Raw genomic sequence first — 21,864 nt, 5'->3', positions numbered from 1 at the left:
TCCACAGTTACGATTTAACAGACAATGTTGCTGCTGATGCATAAGGCAGACCAGACTCCAGTCCATCCCCCCATGGCTAAGAGAAATCATCATCATCATCATCATCAAAGCTTTATTGGCACAGTGAGTGGATATGATTCAAAAAACCCCACAGGGAGCAGCTACGTGGACTGAGACAGGTTCCTGAGCAGAGCCACCTCACTAGAGTGGAAGCTTTCGTGAGCTACAGCTCACTTCATCAGATGCATACTGTGGAAAATACAGAAGATGTTTTTATATACACAGACCATGTAAAAATGGGTGTTTATCACTACAAAAGGTTTTCTCTCCCCCACCCCACTCTCCTGCTGGTAGTAGCTTATCTAAAGCGATCACTCTCCTTATAATGTGTATGATAATCAAGGTGGGCCATTTCCAGCACAAATCCAGGGTTTAACAAGAACGTCTGAGGAACAGTGGGGGGGGGGGAGGAATAAACAAGGGGGAATAGGTTACTTTTTATAATGAATCAACCATTCCCAGTCTCTATTCAAGCCTAAGTTAATTGTATCCAATTTGCAAATTAATTCCAATTCAGCAGTCTCTCGTTGGAGTCTGTTTTCGAAGTTTTTTTGTTGAAGGATAGTCACTTTGAGATCAGAAATCGAGTGACCAGAGAGATTGAAGTGTTCTCCGACTGGTTTATGAATGTTATAATTCTTGACATCTGATTTGTGTCCATTTATTCTTTTACGTAGAGACTGTCCAGTTTGCCCAATGTACATGGCAGAGGGGCATTGCTGGCACATGATGGCATATATCACATTGGTAGATGTGCAGGTGAACGAGCCTCTGATAGTGTGGCTGATGTTATTAGGCCCTGTGATGGTGTCCCTTGAATAGATATGTGGGCACAGTTGGCAACGGGCTTTGTTGCAAGGATAGGTTCCTGGGTTAGTGGTTCTGTTGTGTGGTATGTTGTTGCTGGTGAGTATTCGCTTCAGGTTGGGGGGCTGTCTGGAGGCAAGGACTAGCCTGTCTGCCAAGATTTGTGAGAGTGTTGGGTCATCCTTCAGGATAGGTTGTAGATCCTTGATAACGCGTTGGAGGGGTTTTAGTTGTGGGCTGAAGGTGACGGCTAGTGGCGTTCTGTTATTTTCTTTGTTAGGCCTGTCCTGTGAGCTGTAGCTCACGAAAGCTTATGCTCAAATAAATTGGTTAGTCTCTAAGGTGCCACAAGTACTCCTTTTCTTTTTGCGAATACAGACTAACACGGCTGTTACTCTGAAACCTCTCATTAGAGTGGGTTTCCACGCTTCTGCTGGCTTAGATCACCTCATTAAATGTTCTGTGTTGTCTCTGTGGTGTGCGGGTATGTACATTTTTAAATCATACGCTAAGTAGCGCACAAACAATTTAATGAATTCCGTAATGGGACCAAAAGGAAGTTTATAACTAGCCAGGCTGCACTCACTTCCTCAGACTGCAAATTAAAAGCTAAATATTGAGGTTGTATTTTAGACAGGTGGTACTACAAAGCTTTTAGATGTCTAGCCACAGCTCTGACATTTTTCTTTCAGATGGTAGAGTCTCAAACATCTTGGAGCCCTATTCTCCCCTTATCACTACTGAGAACTCCACCTGGTCTGGCTCACAAAATTAGCACATCTTTTGTTCCTGGCATCCCCCTTTATCCACATCCAGATGCTTGCCCAGTCCTGTCCCTGAGTCTTCTATATAATCTAAAATCCAGCACTACCTCTCTCTCCCTATCTATAAAATGCAGCCTATGCCTGGGTCTTGGGGCTCAACTACTTCAACCTCCTCATAGTCTGGACTCTCTCTATCCCATGTCCCCTCCCTCTTATTCATCAAAAACAGAGCAGTGAAGGTCAGATCACATCCTCCTTCCCTCCCTGAGTCCATCTGGGATTTCTAAGGCATCAGTATCATAGACTCACAGATATTAAGGTCAGAAGGGACCATTATGATCATCTAGTCTGACATCCTGCACAATGCAGGCCACCGAATCTCACCCACCCACTCCTGCAATAAACCTCTCACCTATGTCTGAGCTACTGAAGTCCTCAAATCATGGTTTAAAGACTTCAAGTCACCTTGGCCTATAAGAACCAAACCCTCTCACTTTCTTGTCCTTAGCCTCTTCATTAAGTTCTAACTCCTCACCCTCGTTCTCAGGGCTGGCATAACTCAACCCCCACCTATACCTCTCTCTGATCCTTCCTTGTGCTCCTCTGTGTCTTCTTCCCTAATAGCTCTCACAGGTTCCTTCTCCTGCCCTTGAGTTCTCATCTTCGTTTCTGCTGTCCTAGACACAGGGAATGGGCTTCCTCCTTCTTATCCCTTCCAATCAGTTCCTTTTTAAAAAACAATGGTGCAGGGAAGATTTCTCCTGGATGCTGACGATCTGAAAAGGTCTCTGCTCTTCTGAGGCCCAAACCCTTGCCCTGAACAGTGCATTTCTTTCCTAATTCCCTTTAAGCTCTCTAGGGTAAAGACCCTAGCTGCCAAATGGTTGTGTGTGTGTCATGGCTAGGGAATGAGCAGGGATTAGCGTAGGACATGGGCTGAAGGCCCACTGACCTGGAGCCAATTATCTGGAATCAGGCTGTATTGGAATGGCAGATCAGAATTGAGAGACAAACCAGAGGGCACAGTGTGACATTGACCAGGGCACAATTTGGACTGGTGAACAGCTGTGTCCCCTCAGTTCTGGCACTTTGGGTGCCTTCTACACTGCTTTGCTGTGAGAGCAACCACTCCTGGTCTGCTCACACACAGCCTCCAGCATGTAAATTACTCCCAGCTATCCTGTAGGAGTGCTATGACCAGCCACTCTTGGATTACACAGCAGAGCAATACCAGCAAATTCCCAGTCCAAGATTTCCCCCCAGAAATGTGCATCTTGCACTATCCAGCCCTGTGTTGGACAACACAAGCTCATCTACAGACTGTCATTTTATAAACAGAAAATGATTTGCACAAATCCTGTTATCACAAGTGGAGTTTCCCAAACATTTCAGTCCAAGCACACTGTTTTAGATAAAACAATAACACACGTTTATTAACTACAGATAGATTTTAAGTGATTACAAGCAATGAGGCATAACAGTCAAAATTGATTACAAATAAATAAAAAGTAAAACATAACTAATACCCAACTTAACAAGCTAAGTGACTTCAAAGAACAAGTCTCTCCCTCCACACGTTTTAGCAGTCTGACTGGCTGAATTCCTTTCTGCCAGGATCCCTCCCCAGTATAAATGATGATTCCTTTGTCCTTCAAGTGTTGCTGATGCCGTGAGTAGAGATGAAAGGAGAGATCTTTTAGGTGCTTCTGTTCCCTTTTCTTATAGTTCTCTTTTTTCTTTAAAAATCATGTCTAGCTGAGGTTCTGGAGACAGAAGGTCATGGGGTACAGGAACCTCCAGCTGTTTGTTTGCCAAAATTTAGATTTCTTGCTCACACCCTTTTTCCTGCTGAAGAATGGCCACTTAACCAGGTGATGGTCTATTTGATTTTCCTGACACCTGGCTCAGGCAACAGGTTCCCCTTTGTCTTTGAGGAACTGGTTTGTACCTGCTTTTTTAAACTTGGAAATGTCTCAGTAATGTTATACAGGAGAATCTTATAACTTTACATACAATGTTGCCACATATATTTTACCAGGACAACAATGATGAGCAAATTATGAGTTTTCAAATGATACCTCACAAAGTATACTTTGTACAAAATTTATCATAGTCTTGTAAAAGGAGTGAACATAGGAGTACAGACTGTCATACAAGGATCAAGAGTTAGTTACCAAAAGTCAGGCCATGTCAGGATACCAGGAGGTCAGGCTTGGGTGATGGAACCAGAGGACAGGAAACAGTTACCAAGGTTCAGGCCGAGTGAGGATGCCAGGAGGGCAGGATTAGAAGGAACCTGACCAGTGGTCCATGGCAGGGTGAAGCCTGGTTGTACAGACAACTTCCTGTTTCCTCCTCTGGCTTAAATTGGGGGTATGACCCAATAAGGAGCCTTGGAGCGCTCCCAGAGTGCAGGGATAGGTGTTCTGCCCTGAGTTGGGCTTTATGGACCTCAGTCCCAGCTGGTGTCTGTGAGCTATTGGGTGCAGGATAGGAGTGTGATGGTGCCCAGGACCACCACGGACCCAGGTTCAAGATACATGGGGCCTAACAGTGTGCTGCAAACTGAGCGATTAAGACTAATATCTTCCAAGGGGGGTCAAAGGGAATTAGGCACTTAATTCCCATAGATTCTTTTGCAAATCCCAGCCTACAGGACCTCTTAGGTCCTACGCAGCCCATCCCCACTCCTCCAACCCCTGGGGCCAGTGCAGAATCAGTCCGGATAGATCTTCTCTAATGCTTTATCCAACCTAGTTTTAAGTAGGCCATATGATGGGGGCTTGAAGCAGTTCCTAACAGTGAAGCAGCAGTGGACTGTATAACAGTGTCCGTTACCGCCTCACTGTTAGAAACTGCTTGAAGCCCCATCATGTGACATACCCCCAATCTCCATGCTAAATGCTGCTCCCTTAAACTGCCTGTATCAAATTACGAATTCTATGTTGTGCTATGCCCGGGAATATCAGCACTGCGACAGCACGCATCTGGACTTGGCCTAGGGCAGCCTATTGTGCTGCATTACAGACAGCTGCCCTGCCAGAGTACATCTGGAGGCCATTGACTTTGAATGATTCAATGACTGGCCCATGCCAATGGAACAATGATCTCTCTACCAGGAGCCCACATGAAGGGGTGAGCGTGACTGGTGGGGCTGGAACTTCTCAGTCTGAGCTCATGGCACAGAGACAGGGGCCCCCTTGAAGAGCGAGATTTGGCTCTTTGCAGGGGGATGACCATTGCCTCATGTAAAAAGGACATGGAGGATGAACCCTGCCCAGCCTGAAACGCTGACAAACTACAGGCTCATAAGAAGGCGTGAGCTTGACCCATGGGACGGCCCAGGGGCACTCAGAGCTTGACCCAGGGGCACCTCAGGACTCTGAGTTAAGTTACTACGGTTAAGAAAATCCCTTTGTTGAGCCTGTGTTTCTTGCTATCCTGCCACATTGTCCCCAAAGGAGTTAAACTAGGAGCCCAGGGGGCACACTGTGTAGGCGGAGCTGTGGGGGGAGCGTACGTAAACAACTGTGAGGCTGTGAGGGTCTCAGACACTGTTTTCAGGTCTAAGTTTGCTGGATGGTAAAGTCCCACATCCCAAGGAAGAGCTCAGACGAGAGGTCTGAGCCCAGCAGTGTTCCCTAGAGTCTCAGAGCTAGAAACAGTGACTAGACTTTGCCCAGACCCAGCTAGGCTGGAAGCACGTGGGACCACAGACTGGGTCCACTCGCAACAGAATGGTGACCGTGCTGTGGGATTGTGGGCCAATTTCATGACACTCTAAATAATTCCTCTCCCTCCTTGATATTCATGCCCTTCTATTAACTACAGACATACCTCCTTTCTGTGTTTTTTCTCTCCAGCAGCTCCTCGTGCTTGGGAGGAGTGCCCCGTAAACATCTGTAAAATTAACTCATCATCCTTCCTCAAAGCCCTCTAAACTCTACTTTTCCATAATGCCCACAGAAAACTTGCCAATGGTTAGGCTGTTGATGTGATGAGACCACTGCCTGGTATGCAGACCAATATTGTCTCATTGTTCCGTTGCACTCCCCCATCAGTCGTCTGTATCCATTTGTCTCCTCTTGTCCTAGACACAGATTGTGAGCTCTTTGGGACAGCATCTGTCTTGTTGTTCCATGTTTGTATGGCACCAAGCACAATAGGGTCCTGGACTGGGACTCCTAGGCATGATGGTGATACAAATTAATAATAATTAGTTGGACGCTGTTGAGTAGAAGAGAAAGAATACAGCAGTATACTTGGTTTCTGTTCTCTCAATCAAAGGAAATGCCTATTTACGGCCCATGATCTCAATATGATCCATAGCTAACTTCACCAGAAGGGATGGCATTGCTGTCCAAGTATCAGGTTTGAAATACCTAGACCCCCACCGGAGCCATGGGTTCAAAAGATGGGAGATACAGCTTTGCCACTCCTCCTTCTGAAGAAGACACATTGAGCTCCATGCAGTAAACCATGTGAGACTTCTTCAGGATAAGACCTTAAAAAGTGTCTCATCTATGTGGATATTAAAAACTTCATGGCGCTTTCCACAAGATCACGGGATTGCCCTGATATTCGTAGACAACATTTCCCCTTCTGTCACTGTTGTACAGAGCCAATTATTGCTGAGTTGCTGATCTACACCCCAGAAGTGGTTGTATTTTAGTCCTGCTGTGTGTGCTCCGCTTGTCTAGCCTGTCAGGATGCTGTGGGAATTATCTACTCCTAGATGTATATCTAAAAGCTCCCAGCACTATTATCTTGGTGCATTTTTGTAGCTTATTTAACAGCCTCCCCAAATTTACGTCAATACTCTCCTCCCATCTAATATCATTGTCTTGGGGGGATGCTAGCCCCTACTAGTATGTGGGATGGGGCAGAGGGACAGTCAGCCAAGAGCCACTTGCTAGAAGGGATCCAACAGAGTCAGGAAAAAGCCTAAATAGCCTTGCATTGCAACCTGCCAGGATCAGGCTCCAACAGATCAGGGAGGGACATCCATAGCTAAGAGCTATCTACTGAAACCACAACCGTCAAACACCTTGTGCTCATACCTGAGGACTGTAAAGCAGCGTCCTCAGAAGTTAGTACGTTATAAGGGAAGAGGGCTTGCCAAGATAGCTAAATCATATACCATTTAGGGTTGTGTAAATACTGACCAACAGCTGGAGGTTGTCTTGTAAGAGGATAGGGAATTTTTATTGTAGGTCAGAGTATTCTGTGTGAAGTGCTCTCATGGGTCCTTCCTACTTAGACGGCTGACCAACAATTTCTGCATAGCTGCACTTCCTGGGCAGCCCAAGGTAGAGCATACAGTCTTCTTTCCTTGAAGTGACAAAGGCATGGACTGCCTTTGCATCACAGAGGACAGGATGCAACAGATAGGCCAGCTGACGACGTTTCTGGCCACTGGTCCTCTCTGGGACTGTAGAAGCAGAGATGAGCCTAGCAGGACCCAGAGATCGAGTGACAACTGACAATCCATGAACAAAGCTCTTTGATTCAGGGCATTTTCACTGCCCCCTACCAGTAAGCATCACCTCCACCTTCCTTGGTGTAACACACTGGCTCTGCATGTTGTGTCCCACCTCTAATGGCTGGCCCATATGTCGGATAAATCTTATGCTACTATCAGCTAATGGAGTTATTCTTTAGCTCTAGTGCCAGAGGGCTGTGAATTTGGAGATGAAGGTCCCAAATTCAATCCCATGACAGAGGCTGTTCTAACCTCACTACATAGTAGGACAGCAGGAAGACAATGGCATCAGGGCTTGCTGAGGAGAGACAGAGCTAGGTTATCAGCATACTGCCAACATTTCAATCCACAGCCTTCCCCCAGTGATGTCACAAACACATTGAAGAGGGTGCCCCTGTGGGACAATACAAAAACAAGAGCTCTTGGGGAAGAACTGTGGGGCACTTTATCCTTTTCTGGAATCTCTGAAAGAAAAAGTGAACCAAGCTCCCCTACTGCGACTTGCCCATGCTTTTAGGTCCCGCAGATAAGTGGACAGCACCTCATCATCAGTGGTGTTGATGGTGACCAAAATATCTAACAATGGAGAGTCCTGTCTCTCTATAAGGGTCTATTGCTATACCCATGCTGGACAAAACAAAGGAAAAGATAATGCAATAAATGAAGCTCTGAAAGATAAAATGAAAAAAAAAAAAGCAGATAATTTATTAAATTAAGACCTCACACAGATATATAAATATATGCTTGGGTTTAGGACAGGATTCACCAGGTAGAACCAGAGGGGCTAGGAAGTAGAAAGAATGCGTGATTGTTTACAGATCCTCTGTTTGTGCAAGAGAGATGACCACACAAACACAGCAGGTGTTGGAAATACAAGCCATTCAGGTAGAAACACAAAGTCAAGGCATGGAGAGTAACCTTAGTAGGAGATGTGTTACCTCACAAGCTTCCTGTAAGACACAGCCTTATGTGATGTTGAAGCATATTATCTGGGAGACTCTGGACAAAATCTAGGACTGGAGTATTTCCCCAGTGGGGGCTAATATAGGAGTTTAAACTTAAAAGGACACTGTCATGTGATTGCTTTTGCTAGTTTAATTTTTGCATTTCCTCTATTGTTTTCGCAAATGGAAAATAATTCCCCTCTCCATCCCAACTACTGATTTTGTCCTTTTCTATTTGACAACAATTGATTTTCTTCCAAGGCTATAAATGTTTTAATAACTTTAATTTTGTAGTGCCTTGTGGCAAAATATATTTGCTTGCATTGACTGCTAACCACTAGTCCTAGTCTACTGCTGATAACTACGGCAATAGAGCTGACTGGAGAAGGTTTGTTTTTATAGGATCTACCAAATTAATAGCAATTAGTAGCCTCTCCTGGTTCATGTTTACGGGATAATTAGAATGTGGAGATCTTTCCTAACAAGATAATTTAAAACCTCTTCATTTCAGAATTCTTTGCTACAACACGCAAAACATGCTTCACGTATGGCTCCTTCGGATGAAGAGGTGGTCATGTTTGAGGCCCAAAACCTTGACAATGTCCATTTAAAATACAATTATTACCAAAATACAGATTCAAGACAAAAACACCATCAGAGTTAAAATAATTAACGGACAAAAAGGATAATTAAAAATCAGAGCGTGGCTAAATATTGGCACCCATGAAGCACTGCAGAGCATAATACTCCCATGCAGAGTTCCAGAATGTGTACGCAAAGGCACCTTTCAAATGTTATTTTTGCTGTTTTAAAATCTGTTAGTGTTTGTTAAAAATGGCAATTACAGTTACAGTCAATCTGGAGAAGAACAGAAATTGAAGGTGTTCGGTCTAGACCTAGACCAGAAACTGAAGGCTCGCATTTGGTCTAGACCCAGAGAAGCATTTCTTTTACAAAAGCCAAACCTTTAAAAAAAATCCAAACCCATGTCCTGTTGTCTGTTCCCTCCTGGTTTCCCCCAAATACCAGCTGCCTCTCCTGAATTTTTCCCTTTCTTTCTAACGCCAAAGCAAACTATGTTAAACTTGATCCCCTGTGCCCAAGGAGCAGAAACATGAAGGGTGGTGGAGAGAGACTCCCCCAGCCAGGCCGGTGATGGGTCACTTGCCAGGTCTGTGGGACCTTAGGACAGAATTCTCTAGACAAAGCTTGTCCCCCGGTGGATTCAAGGAGCAGATACATGTCATGGCAGGATACTGTTAGAGACCGTAACTCTCCACAGGAAGGGCTGGAGAGAAACAGATGTCTATGGGGACAGTTTCTCACCAGGCTCACCAGTGCAGGAAAACTGCTCTTATCTCTTCTGTCCTTGTACTTTTCAACCAGCTTTTAAAATTCAGCTGTGATGCAAGAAAAGGACATCAATTAATTTGTAAACAACATTAGATCAGAAAAATGGTCTGGAATAATGTAAGCTGTGGTATTTCCCCCTCCAGCACCCTGTTTAGCTCCTCACTATAGTAGGCCTGTGCTGCTGTTGGCCTTCACAGCATTCCCTCTGCCCCAGGACACTGCAAAAGCTAACCTGCTGCCATCCAGCCTACGTAGTTTAACAGTTGGGGCTCCTCAAGAGAAGGGATGCCCACCCCATAATTCCCAGAAATGCCTTTAAAAATAATCAGTTACAAGGTTTCAACTCCTCAAATCTCGGTCTCAATCAATACACATTCCATACACTGTAAGGTGTGCACGTGCCAGCCAGAGAAATAGCTTAGGACTAATCGCCAAGCCTTGCCAGCTCCATTGAGGGACAGGGTGGTACTGGGGATTGGTACATGCACAAGTGCATGGGAGGCAGACAACAGCAGTGCATCAGGGACAAGTCCAGGGGCTCACCACCATGGAGGTATGGAGCAGGAGCCTGGAGGACGAGTCACAAAAGACTGAAAAAGCAATACTGGTCTATATACCAGTGGTTGGAAACAAATAGCCTAGAACTTGTCTGTACCGCTGTGATTCTGACTTTCTCTAGCTGCACTTTTATTGTGTGAAAGGAATGTTTTAGCTTCATATTTCTAGGAACACATGCCAGTGGCTACAATGTTGCAATAAAATATGAACACTGCATCCTGCAGAAAATGTCCATTCATCCTGTAATCTGCAGTCATTTTTACCAATTCTGCACATTTCTTTACATAACCAAGTGCATGAAGTAGATGGGAGTGCGTTTAAATAAACTGAAATAGATAGAGCATTAATAATTAAAGCCAGCAGGGAAACGTGCATTACGAGCTGCTATGAGAAATAATTATGGATTTGTCTTATTTACAGTGGAACCTGGAAACGGTATCAAAATAGTGCAAGTTAGTGAAAATGCCTTAAGACTGTTCTTACTCTATAACTCCTATATCTCTCATTTTGAAGAGCACATCAAATACGGTTTGGACCTGTACATTTCCTGGTTGTATGAGATATTTAAGGAGCTGGCAATAGGGTTCCCAGCATATACACTATGTCAAATAGTACTGATTTAAGGAAGACTATTTTCAAACAGATGCACAGTGCATTAACCCTGCAACATCCATTAATGTTATTAGACATTATACAGCTGAGCTGAGTATATGCTCCCTAAAATCTCAGCACAGTAAATATCAGAATGCCGAAGGCAATGGTAGATCACAGAATCATTGGAAATAATATTCAAGTGCTTGTACCTTTGTAACATTGTTAGGTTTTAAACAGGCTGCTTTTTAATTAGAAATAATCTAATTGAAATGCAGTGGTTCTTGTGTGTTCTGCAGCTCTTGCAAACTGCTTTATCGCTAAAAAAATCGATAATGAAATATACTTCTCATATGAGGGCTGGCTAAGCTATGGCTTCAATCGACTCCAAAATGTTGTGGATTTAATTATATTTTAGAATAATTGCTTGGCACAAGAAAAGTTTGCTCAAAATTTACTAACACCTTCTGATTGGACTGTCCAAAAAGAAAAAAAAACGTTGTTCTCGCAGCATGATTACTAAATTCTAAGTGAAAGAGGAAGCTACTGTCCTAACTCCTTGGCGAGGAGGGAGACAATCACTTGTCAATCAAATAATTTAAAAGTGAAACTGCGATAAACAAATCCAGAGCAGAGACAGGAACAAGGTCCTAAAAATCCTGCAGAAGGGCTGCAGAGTAATGAACCTCGTCAAATGAAGAAAATATCCTCCAGGATCCGGCTCTCCTCAAGCTCCTCCGCTTCGCTTCGGGTGCCACGAGGGGCTTGGCACCATGCAGGTTTTCTGGGGCTCCCATTCCGAGGGGCATGGGGTTTCTTCCAGTCGTAAGACTCTCCATAGTGGTGTCCTGGGGCAGCGACTGGACTCATTGCTTCAACCAACTCAATGAGGGAGGCCTCATATCTGGAGGAAAACACCATGAAAATGCAGACCTATTAAACACCACAGCATCAAACACAATTTGGAAGGAACATTCCTAACTCCGTCATCCTGACTAGAGCGAAACCTGTGTAATAGTGCTGATCGTGACAGAAGGGATCACAGCATTGCCACTGCGGCTAAGGTGAGCTCCAATGTGGAGGCAGTAAAGGAGAGGCAAAGCTTTAGTGGCCACTTTATTTTGCGAGTACAGTACTTTCTTTTAATTTGTCAGTCTCGCCAGGTTTCCTATTGAATTGGACAGCGCCTCATTTATAGCTCAGAGATTCAGGAGAGAACTCCTCACAGGCATGACAGTTCAACAAGTGACTCAAACATGCTGCACTTGTCTGAATAGGCTCTGCCCTTGATTTAGGTTCCTAGGGATTTGAAAACAGCAGGCATCTTTATCCTTCGTGATACAAAACACACGTGCCTCTTATAAATCTCTATGCAATATATGAAATCTATGTGTAACTGAAGGACTGAAGGAATATAATCCAGACAAAGTAACACAAAATCAACAGTTCAGGCATCAAGACAGAAGGCAAAGATGCTAAACATTACTCAAGCTGTCCTTTAAGTGTTCAGTACAGATGCGGAGGAGGTTACAAGCCTACACGTGCAGTAATATTGTACACAGAGTACTGGCAATTACTCTAGACCAGTGGTTCTTAACCTTTATTGCAGCCTGCACCCTCTGGTTCTCAAAATATGTTCTCGCACCCCTTCTCAAAAATCGTTGAACTAGGTCAGTTCTTTAAACCTAGATATATTTTTTGTTTGTATATTACAGTAATTGCTAAAAAATGTATACTGTTAATAAATACATAGGTTTGATGAAACAAAGTAGCTGTACTTACGTGCCTGTGTTTGTGTTTTCGATGATTTACCTTCTAAAAACATCTGGCATGTCTCGCACCCGCAGAAAGGGCATCTTGCCCCCCCCCAGGGGGTGCGTGCACCCCAGGTTAAGAACCACTGCTCTAGACAGAGCCTTCCGATTAATATTCACACAGGATCAGACCTGATCTACATGCCAGTGCAGGACAATATATTTTCTACTCTTATCGTGTGTCCAGTTTCAAATGTTTCAAGCAATACAGCTTCTAACACTTCCCATGGGAGGCCATTCCCCAGTTCAGGAAATCTCTCTGAGGAAGTTAGCCTGATTTCCTGCCTAAGCATCCCTCTCCCTCAGTTCTATCTAGTTATGGTTCCCTATTCCAGCCTAAGTAATACCTTTCCCCCCTGGTGTTTACACTATTCAAATAATAATGCATACAATTACGAATAATAAATTCCCCTTTCAGGCACTCAGAGCACTTCACAAAGCTAAGACGTTAGATGGGCCCAGTGTATTTCATACTTGTGGAATTTGCCACAGGATTCACCCCTTGCTCTTGAACTGCGATCCTGAGCCTAACCTTGATTCCTTCTAAATTATGTTTCTCATCATTAGGGCAGGGGGGATCCCTTAAAATATAAATCTAGCGTAATCAAACAATGATGCCTTCCAGAGCATGCAACCAGTCTGAAACAACAGTGCCGTAAGGTACGAAGTGTCTCTGTCCTCAATGGAGTGTCAACTCTAAAAACTAAGGGAGAGAATTTACACGTCAACAGCTAGGTATTTCACCACTGATCATTTTAGCAGAAATAGCCCCGACATGCTTGTGCTCACTCGTCTGCCATGCCATGCCATGCCAGTGGTCAGAACCTCCAGCTGTCCACCACCACCGTCTACAATGTGCACAAAGGCCTCTTGCATGCTGAAGACTGAAAATGTGGGAAGAGAGCATACAATAAATGGAATTTAATATCCAAACAAACAACACGGATACTATGGCACTGGGTTGCATTATTCATCACTGTATTTGATCCAATATTAACATCCACTTTCAAATATAAATGAAGCTACTGCAAGCTCTTCCAGTCTGCTCCAGAAACCTAGGGGCCTTGCTGCAGAATTAGGTCCCTCTTGCAACATACCACATGGGGAATTTTACAGATGGGACCCTGAGGCATAGATAAGCTAAGTGCCCTGCCCAAGTTCATCAAATACAGTAGTAGCATGTCAGTGGTCTCCTGACTAGGTCTCCCTGCTCTAAACCACAAGAGTATGCTGCCTAACCTCAGTTACTTCTCAGCCAAGTTGTAACTGTGCACAGGGTACACCAAACGACTGTCAAAGAGCTAACCTTTACCCAATTACCCCCACAGTGGTATCTGAGATATCAAAGTGCTTGTTTAACCCGAGGAATTAATTGGAGTCACCATGGCCAATTGTGGATTCTAATGACAACCACTGTAGTTCTTTCAAACTTTTGTTGCGCTGGTAAGTCAATTCTTTCAGCTCCTTCAATCGTTATTGTTCCCTCCAATTTGCTGTCCACTATCACTCCTAGGTCAATCTGGCTCACCACTACTGCATTGCAACTCCATTACTGCATTATTCCCTCTAACTGAGATTACATTCTTTCCCCCTAGATGTACTAGCTTGCATTTTTTGTGAATTTCCTGCCTGCGTTTGCAGCCTTTCCAGGTCCCTTTGTAATTTGTCTGTTCAAACCAGCCAAGAGAGCCACAGATAAGCAGTTCAAATAAAATAAACAAAACAGAATTCTATTGAACTTGACCATTTGAATGGCTAACCCTTCTCTACGATGACATATAATAAGTATCCTGGCCAAGACTTTCAGAAGTTAATGATGATTTTGGGTGTCCAACTTGAGAGGCTTTAAAGGGGGCTTGATTTTCTCTAAGTGCTGAGCATCAGCCCTCTGAAAATTGAACCCCTCTGAGGCATCTCAAGACGAATACCCAAACTCCCATCTTAAAAGCTGGTCCCACAACTTTACAGAGATGAGCTTTTCACATGTGGAATGCTTGGATCAGACACATACATATACAATCCGTGCACCAAAAAAGAAACCCAGCTCTCACACACACTGGTTTCATTAGCCACACCTAAAACTCCCTACTAGATTCATCTAGCCTAACATACAAATGCTTATCTCCCTGCCTGCGGCTCGATCATAAAATTTCAATTTCTCCAGCAGCCACATTCAATCACAGATTAAGTTGGGGGATGGGGAGAGACGACAAACCAGCAAGTGTGTTTGCAATGAACACCTTGGAGCTAATTTCTTCTGCAAGTTTATCTAACTTTTACAGCATTTCTGCTATCGGGAAGGCTAAATGATTTGGCAGATTACAAGAGCAGCAAATAGCAAAGATTATTTAAAAGACCAGGCATTGTAAATCAGTCTATTTGACACCACAGCTATATATGCAATAAAGCGAACAAACTCTGCTAACGGAGCATTATCTGATCAAGAGAATGCTCCTTGCAGGAATTTAGTGTTTAATCCCATGAAAATAGTTTGCCCTGATTTGTCTAGGTGACATCAGACAGCATCTGGCTGGAGGCAACGGAGTTGATCCAGCATGTCTTGAACCTCACAAAGGCAATTTTCTCAACATTTATTGGTATCCGAATATTTAAAGGGACACTGCCAACATGTTCAGACCCTGAAATATACCTTCTTCTAAAGAAAGCATGTGTGTCCCTGGTTAAAAAAATAAAAATAGGGTTCATTACTATTCATATGGCACTGCAGACTTGCACGACACTACTGTAAGGTGGGCTCACAGTGTTTGGAAATGTGTACTTAGAAAGTAATTACCAGTGGTTCACAGTCAAGCTGGAAGGGCATATCGAGTGGGGTCCTGCATGGATCTGTCCTGGGTCTGATTCTATTCAATATCTTCATAAGTGATTTGGATAATGGCATAGAGAGTACACTTATAAAGTCTGCAAATGATACCAAGCTGGGAGGGGTTGCAAGCGCTTTGGAGGATGGGATTAGAATTCAAAATGACCTTGACAAACTGGAGAAATGATCTGAAATAAATATGAGGAAATTCAATAAGGACAAATGCAAAGTATTACACTTGGGAAGGAGAAATCAATTGTACACATACAAAATGGGAAATGGCTGTCTAGGAAGGACTACTGCAGAAAAGGATCGGGGGTTATAAGTGGATCACAAACTAAATATGATTCAACAATATAACTTGCAAAACAAGCGAACATCATTCTGGAGTGTATTAGCAAGAATGTTATAAGCAACACACGAGAAGTATTTCTTCCATTCTGCTCAGCATCTGATAAAACCTCAACTGGAGTATTGTGTCCTGTTCTGGGCACCACACTTCAGGAAAGATGTGGACAAATTGGAGAAAGTCCAGAGAGCAACAAAAATGATTAAAGGTCTAGAAAACATGAGCTAGAAGGAAAGATTGAAAAAACTGGGTTTGGTTAGTCTGGAGAAGAGAAAACTGATGGTCCCAGTCTTCAAGTACATAAAAGGTTGCCATAAAGAAGAGGGAAAGAAATTCTTCTCCTTAACCACTAAGGACAGGACAAGAAGTAATGGGCTTAAATTGCAGCAAGAAAGATTTAGATTAGACATTAGGAAAAACTTCGTAACTGTAAAGGTAATTAAGCTCTGGAACAAATTGCATAGGGAGGTTGTGGAATCTCCATCATTGGAGGTTTTTAAGAGCAGGTTAGACAAACACTTGTCAGGGTTGGTCTAGATAATACTTAGTCCTGCCTCAGTGCAGGGGACTGGATCAGATGATCTGTTGAGATCCCTTCCAGTCCTACATTTCTATGATTCCATGATGTCAACAGTTGCAGAATGGAGTGCTCAAAACTCAGGAAATTTCAGCCATTCAAGTTGATCCTGCTGTCTTCACTTGCCAAAGCTGCACATTCTTGTGGAGCAAATTAATAGAAAACGGTAGCTTTACAGTTGCCATGTAACAATGGGAAAAAATTCACACATGCAACACGAAAGGGCCGCAGTGCCTTAGTAGCCTTAACCTGGAATTTCCCGACTTCTGGGTGTTTGACTGTGCAACCAAAGTGCTGCATCAGTGTTAGTTTTTTGCACAGAGTTTTTTATGGGGTTTCTCTCCTCCTCCCCCCCCCCCCACAGAAAGAAAGAAAATTTTGGGGTGGAGGGCAGGAGTCAGACTTGCAAGGCTTCTCATTGCCCTTTTAAAGTTAGCATGAACTCAAGCTACTTATTTGCCACAATCACCTTCTTTTGGAAGCCGACTGACTGACTGTGTTATGGAGTCATGTAGGTAGAGCAGTCTCCATTCTCAGCCTGATTTCGACACTTCCCCGTGGACATTTTTCCACCCCTAACCTCTGTCAGACTAAAAATGTGCGTATTTCATCATGCTAGAGGAGAATTTGCTGAGAAAGTGTTACATTGATCAGACCAGCAGATAAGGACCATGGGTCTGGAAAAAATAGTGCTTTTTCACTTTTGGAAAGTTATTCTAGTGTTTCCCTTCTCTGTTCACAACACTCCGCTCAGTGTAAAAACTTAAAAATTGTTTATTATGACCGATAACTACAGCACAGACCTAGTTTTATTTTTTGTTGTCCTCAATCTTTAGTTATTTGGGGCCTGGTTTTCAGGGAATTGGGAGTCAGTGGGAGTTGCAAGGGCTCAACACTTCTGAAAACCAGGCCATAATTTCTTCTCAACAAATCTCTTAACCATTGGAAGCCTGAGATTATTATAAGCTCCACGAACTCTATGCAGGAGAGAGCGCGCACAGGACTGGTGTGCAGGGTTCTAAGCAGCAGGAAGAAAAGACCTAGGAAAGAGGCCAGCTGTACGTGAACTCTGACGTAGACACTAGTGGAGTCTGTGCGACAGAGTTTATAATGGACACTTCAGTGCCTGCATAGTTTATCAGCTCTGCACATTAAAGACAAAGGGTAAAACTTCAAAAGCACCTAAGCAACGAAGGCATGTGAGTTGCGTAGCCGCTTTTGAAAATTTTACCCAACCTTTTTGTCTTAAGTTTTGGGTTTTAATTAAATATTAAGGGTCTGGGGGAGTTTATAACCACCAAAGGTGGAGGAGTTTCTTAGCCCATCACTGAGGTGACAAGAAATAACAATAAATTAATGACAGGTTTCAGAGTAGCAGCCGTGTTAGTCTGTATTCACAAAAAGAAAAGGAGGACTTGTGGCACCTTAGAGACGAACACATTTATTTGAGCATAAGCTTTCGTGAACTACAGCATTCCACTGTATGCATCTGATGAAGTGAGCTGTAGCTCACGAAAGCTTATGCTCAAATAAATTTGTTAGTCTCTAAGGTGCCACAAGTACTCCTTTTCTTTTTTCAATAAATTAATATGATTCTTAACATTGTAAATTAAATGTTCAAATTTTAAATGAAAGAAGAAAGTACTCCAAAAATAAAATAGTCTGACTGAGTGTCAAAAGGGAAGTACAACCACCCCATCACCTCCACTGCCCTCAGCCAACCCCTCTCCCTCCTTACTGGTCTGCTAGACTTTCATAGCCAGAACACTGGGAGAGTGTTTTATTTTGCTTTGTGCTTCACAAGTGAATCAGCAGGAACAATCTGGGATTTGCACAACTGAAATGGAATTTGCTGGTCTGGGAACAATAGGTTTGTACATTCACGGTACAGAGTCTGAGAAATCACTACACAGTGATTATACAGATTTTTACATTCTCGCTAATCAAAGCTGCTGTCCAATCAGAGTACAGGGAATTACACACTGTGGAGTTACTAAGAAACACCATGGTTATGCAAAATTGACGCCCAGATCCAATATGAATTCAGGAAACTGTGTATTGGAGGAGGAAAAAACCCCCAGAAGTTATGGAGTTGTAACTGTACTGCATCCTTCCACTCTGATTGGCTGAAACATTAAATACATTTAGATTATGGAATATGACATTGCATTTTGAATGTGTTACTGTCACCCATAGCCAGTAAAATATGTAATATTTCATGCACACAGTACAATATATAAAGTACACATTTAGCTGTATTATGTTTTTGTATTGCACTGTACAGTTTAACTAATAAAATCATTTGCTCCTGTCTGCAGAAAACAGCACAATCCCCCAAAAATTTGATATTTGCCGGAGTCAGTAAAAATTTCCCTACTCGGCAAAATAACTAGATTTATTAGAGTCATAAACACTCTGGCAGTGAGATATATGTATATTTCCTTAAACAAGCAGTGTCACATATTATTTGATCATCATGTTCAGAGATATCTTTTCATTTACAGTCCCTGAAAATTTATTCTTTGACCATAAATGTCTAGAAAACACACAGAGCCTTTTCTACAAGGTGATGACATTTCAACAAAGCACACCAGCAATATGGCTTTAGAGATTAGTAGCTGTACAGGTTTACTTTTATTTAACTGCATGTATCCAATGATATAAAAAGTTTATTTTCATATCTCTACTTGAATTCTCAACACAAACCTCCAAGTGATTTACTAATGTTACATGAATTGCCTTTGGATTAGAGTAGGTTTTGAAACCTGGAGGCACAATATTATACTACTACTTTGTACTTCTAAGCACTATCCATCTCCAAGCACTTTACAAACATTAACTACAGTTACTAATACTCCGGGAAGGTGATGGGTCCATTTCACAGAAAGGGAAACTAAAGTTTAAACAGTTTAACTACAAATGCCTAATGTTATACAGCGAATATCAGTTCCCGAAGCCTCACAGAAATAATTTAACATAGGAGGGCTTTCAGGGTTCCCTCCCCACTCTGAACTCTAGAGTACAGATGTGGGGACCCGCATGAAAGACCCCCTAAGCTTATTTCTACCAGCTTAGGTTAAAAACTTCCCCAAGGCACAAATTTTTCCTTGTCCTTGGAACGGTATCGCTGCCACCACCAAGTGAGTTAGACAAAGATTTAGAAAAAGGACCACTTGGAGTTCCTGTTTCCCCAAAATATCCCCCCAAGCCCCTTCACCCCCTTTCCTGGGGAGGCTTGAGAGTAAGTGAGCACAGACCAGACCCTTGGTTTTTAGGACACTAAAAACCCCAATCAGATTCTTAAAAACAGAACTATTATAAAGAAAAAAAAGTAAAAGAAGCACCTCTGTAAAATCAGGATGGAAGGTAATTTTACAGGGTAATAAGATTTAAAACACAGAGGATTCCCCTCTAGGCAAAACTTTAAAGTTACAAAAAACAGGAATAAACGTGCCGCTTAGCATAGGGAAAATTTACAAGCTAAAACAAAAGATACTCTAACGCATTTCCTTGCTATACTTACTATTTCTGTAATTTTAGATGTATCATTCAGTAGGAGCTGCATTACTTGCTTGGTCTCTCTCTTTGTCTTGGAGAGAACAACAAAGAGCACAAACAAAATCCTTTCCCCCCAGATTTGAAAGTATCTTCTTTCCCCATTGGTCCTTCTGGTCAGGTGCCAACTAGGTTAATGGAACTGATTAACCCTTTACAGGTAAAGGAGGGATTTTATGCTACCCTTAGCTGTATGTTTATGACAAGGGAAACAAAAGCCACCTCCTTGGTGGGAAAAAGAATAGATAAAGATGTTCAACAGTCCAAGCAATCTACTCACTAACCCTACTGTCAGAGGTGATGGCAGCTAGGGCATATATCTTCACTGCAGAGTCAGCTCAGATGATTGGCACCGTGGTCTGATCACCAAGTTAGCCTAGCTGGGGCGCAAGCCGCCACATTACAAAGCCTTACCTGAGTTACTGGTCCGGCATGCCCTCATGGATGTTACTAGTCTTCTGGGGGGCCTATCTGATGGTTCTTTGGGCTGCTGTCAGCTGAATCACTCTGTGATTCTTTCCCAGTGGATTGTGGGATAGCTTCTGACTTTCTGGGCACATGGGGGAATTGTGGAAGGCATTGGAGGACTATCAGAACCTGAGTGGTTTAGCCCGTGTCCTCACTGCAAAAAGTGCAGGTTACCAGCCTGAGTGAAAGCAGAGCTCAGGCTTAAACCGTCCCCCCATCCCAAAGCCAGGCCAGCTAACCTGGAGTTGAGCCCATCACTGACTCGCTGAGATATCTGTGTGTGTGTGGATGGAAGAGTCAGGGACACCATGTAAGTAAGAGCCCAGAAAACTCAGCAGTGAAGACATATCGAAAGAGGACAAGAGCAGCTTTAGGGGAGCTTGCCATTTGGGTTTGAATCAATGGCTGGAGAACCATGCAAACGACAATGGGAAAAACAAATGTGAAAGCAGGATGTTAAAACTTCAGGGATTAAAACAAATTAGAAACAAGGCAGGCTCTGAGATTCCCAGGCATCCCTGTCTGCTGACTCCCAGGATTCTGAAATAGGAGACAAGCACATGTATGATTTTAGTCTATGGACTGAAAGGCCAAGGCAGTGAAAAAAGGATTGCAGGCAAAGGGAAAGTGCTGGTTTCTATGGAACCTCTTGAGTGACTGTGTATCTTTTACTTCTGGATAGTCGGAGACACTCCCCAGACTCTCCATTCGTTGCAGGAGTCGGGAAGATGACAACAATGCGATATTTATTTCACATGACATCTGCTTTGGTAGTGTAGGGTGCTGGTACCCACTGTATATTTTCCGAATACATGTCAGTGTATTTTAGCTCTCGAGCTACATGAGCAGGCTTCAGAATATTTTCTATGTAATTAAAAAAAGATCTGAGCCTTTTATTTAAAATACATCACACAATTTATTTGCATAGTGTCCTTAGTGAGAGCATCCCAGAGTGCTGTAAAACCAACACCTACATAATAGAAAGCTTACAATATCAGATACGTTTCATGATACTCTCTAAGGCAATATTCATACAATCACAAGCTCAAGGAGGAAAAGACCTGTTAGATCATCCAGATATCTCCCTGCCCATGGAGAACGGTTCCGTATAGTATGCTTCCTAGAATTTGCCCCGAGCAGTGGGGTTCTCACTATTTTGCTTAGGAGGCCATTCCAGAGCCAAATATATCTCACCCTATCATGACTGTTATTATTTATGTAGATGTTAGTAGAGCACCTAGAGGCTCCGATCAGGATTGGGGACTCACTGTACAAACATTTGTAAGAGTTTACAGTTTAATTAGACAAGTCAGACAAAGGGAGGCGGGGAATGGATGTGACACAGAAGCAGAGTGATCAGAGTTGTGTGGGGTAAACACCATGTTAGTTCCATGAGTTTTTCCTTTTCAATTTGCGAGAGGGGAAAGGTGTTTTTCTGTGTGTTGGTGTGCACGCACTCAGTCAGGAAGTTTTTCCTTATAGGCAGCTTAAGTCGAAGCAAAAGTTTTCCCTTTCTTAACTTCACCCCTTCATTTCTCATAGTTACAGATCCTTGTGCAATACTTAGAAACTCATCTCCTTCTCTAGTGTTACACCCTTCAAATATTTGAATATTATGTCCCCCTGTCAACCTAAGTCATCACTTATCCAAGCTAGACATATTTTAATCTTTTCTCATAAATCAATCCCTCAAGCCTCGTGATAATTTTTTATTGCTC

General features: G+C 43.0%; 1 protein-coding gene across 4 annotated transcripts in view; it reads right to left on the bottom strand.

Annotated features, from left to right (window-relative positions):
• Positions 1-3,156: 3,156 nt before the first annotated feature.
• The window catches only part of KIAA1328 (KIAA1328 ortholog), a 269,075-nt gene continuing 250,367 nt past the window's right edge, over positions 3,157-21,864 (bottom strand). For 2 of the 4 annotated variants that reach the window (XM_074952292.1, XM_074952291.1), the window contains one exon: positions 3,159-11,463. In XM_074952292.1, the coding sequence (XP_074808393.1) occupies positions 11,250-11,463 (214 nt within the window). In that variant the 3' untranslated portion in view covers positions 3,159-11,249. Of the gene's footprint in view, positions 11,464-21,864 lie in introns of all 4 variants that reach the window. The other 2 variants (XM_074952290.1, XM_074952289.1) reach the window with 2 other exon arrangements.

The sequence above is a fragment of the Natator depressus genome, chromosome 5, assembly GCF_965152275.1.
Source record: "Natator depressus isolate rNatDep1 chromosome 5, rNatDep2.hap1, whole genome shotgun sequence".
NCBI lineage: Eukaryota > Metazoa > Chordata > Testudines > Cheloniidae > Natator > Natator depressus.
This window is presented reverse-complemented; position numbering and strand designations above follow the sequence as displayed.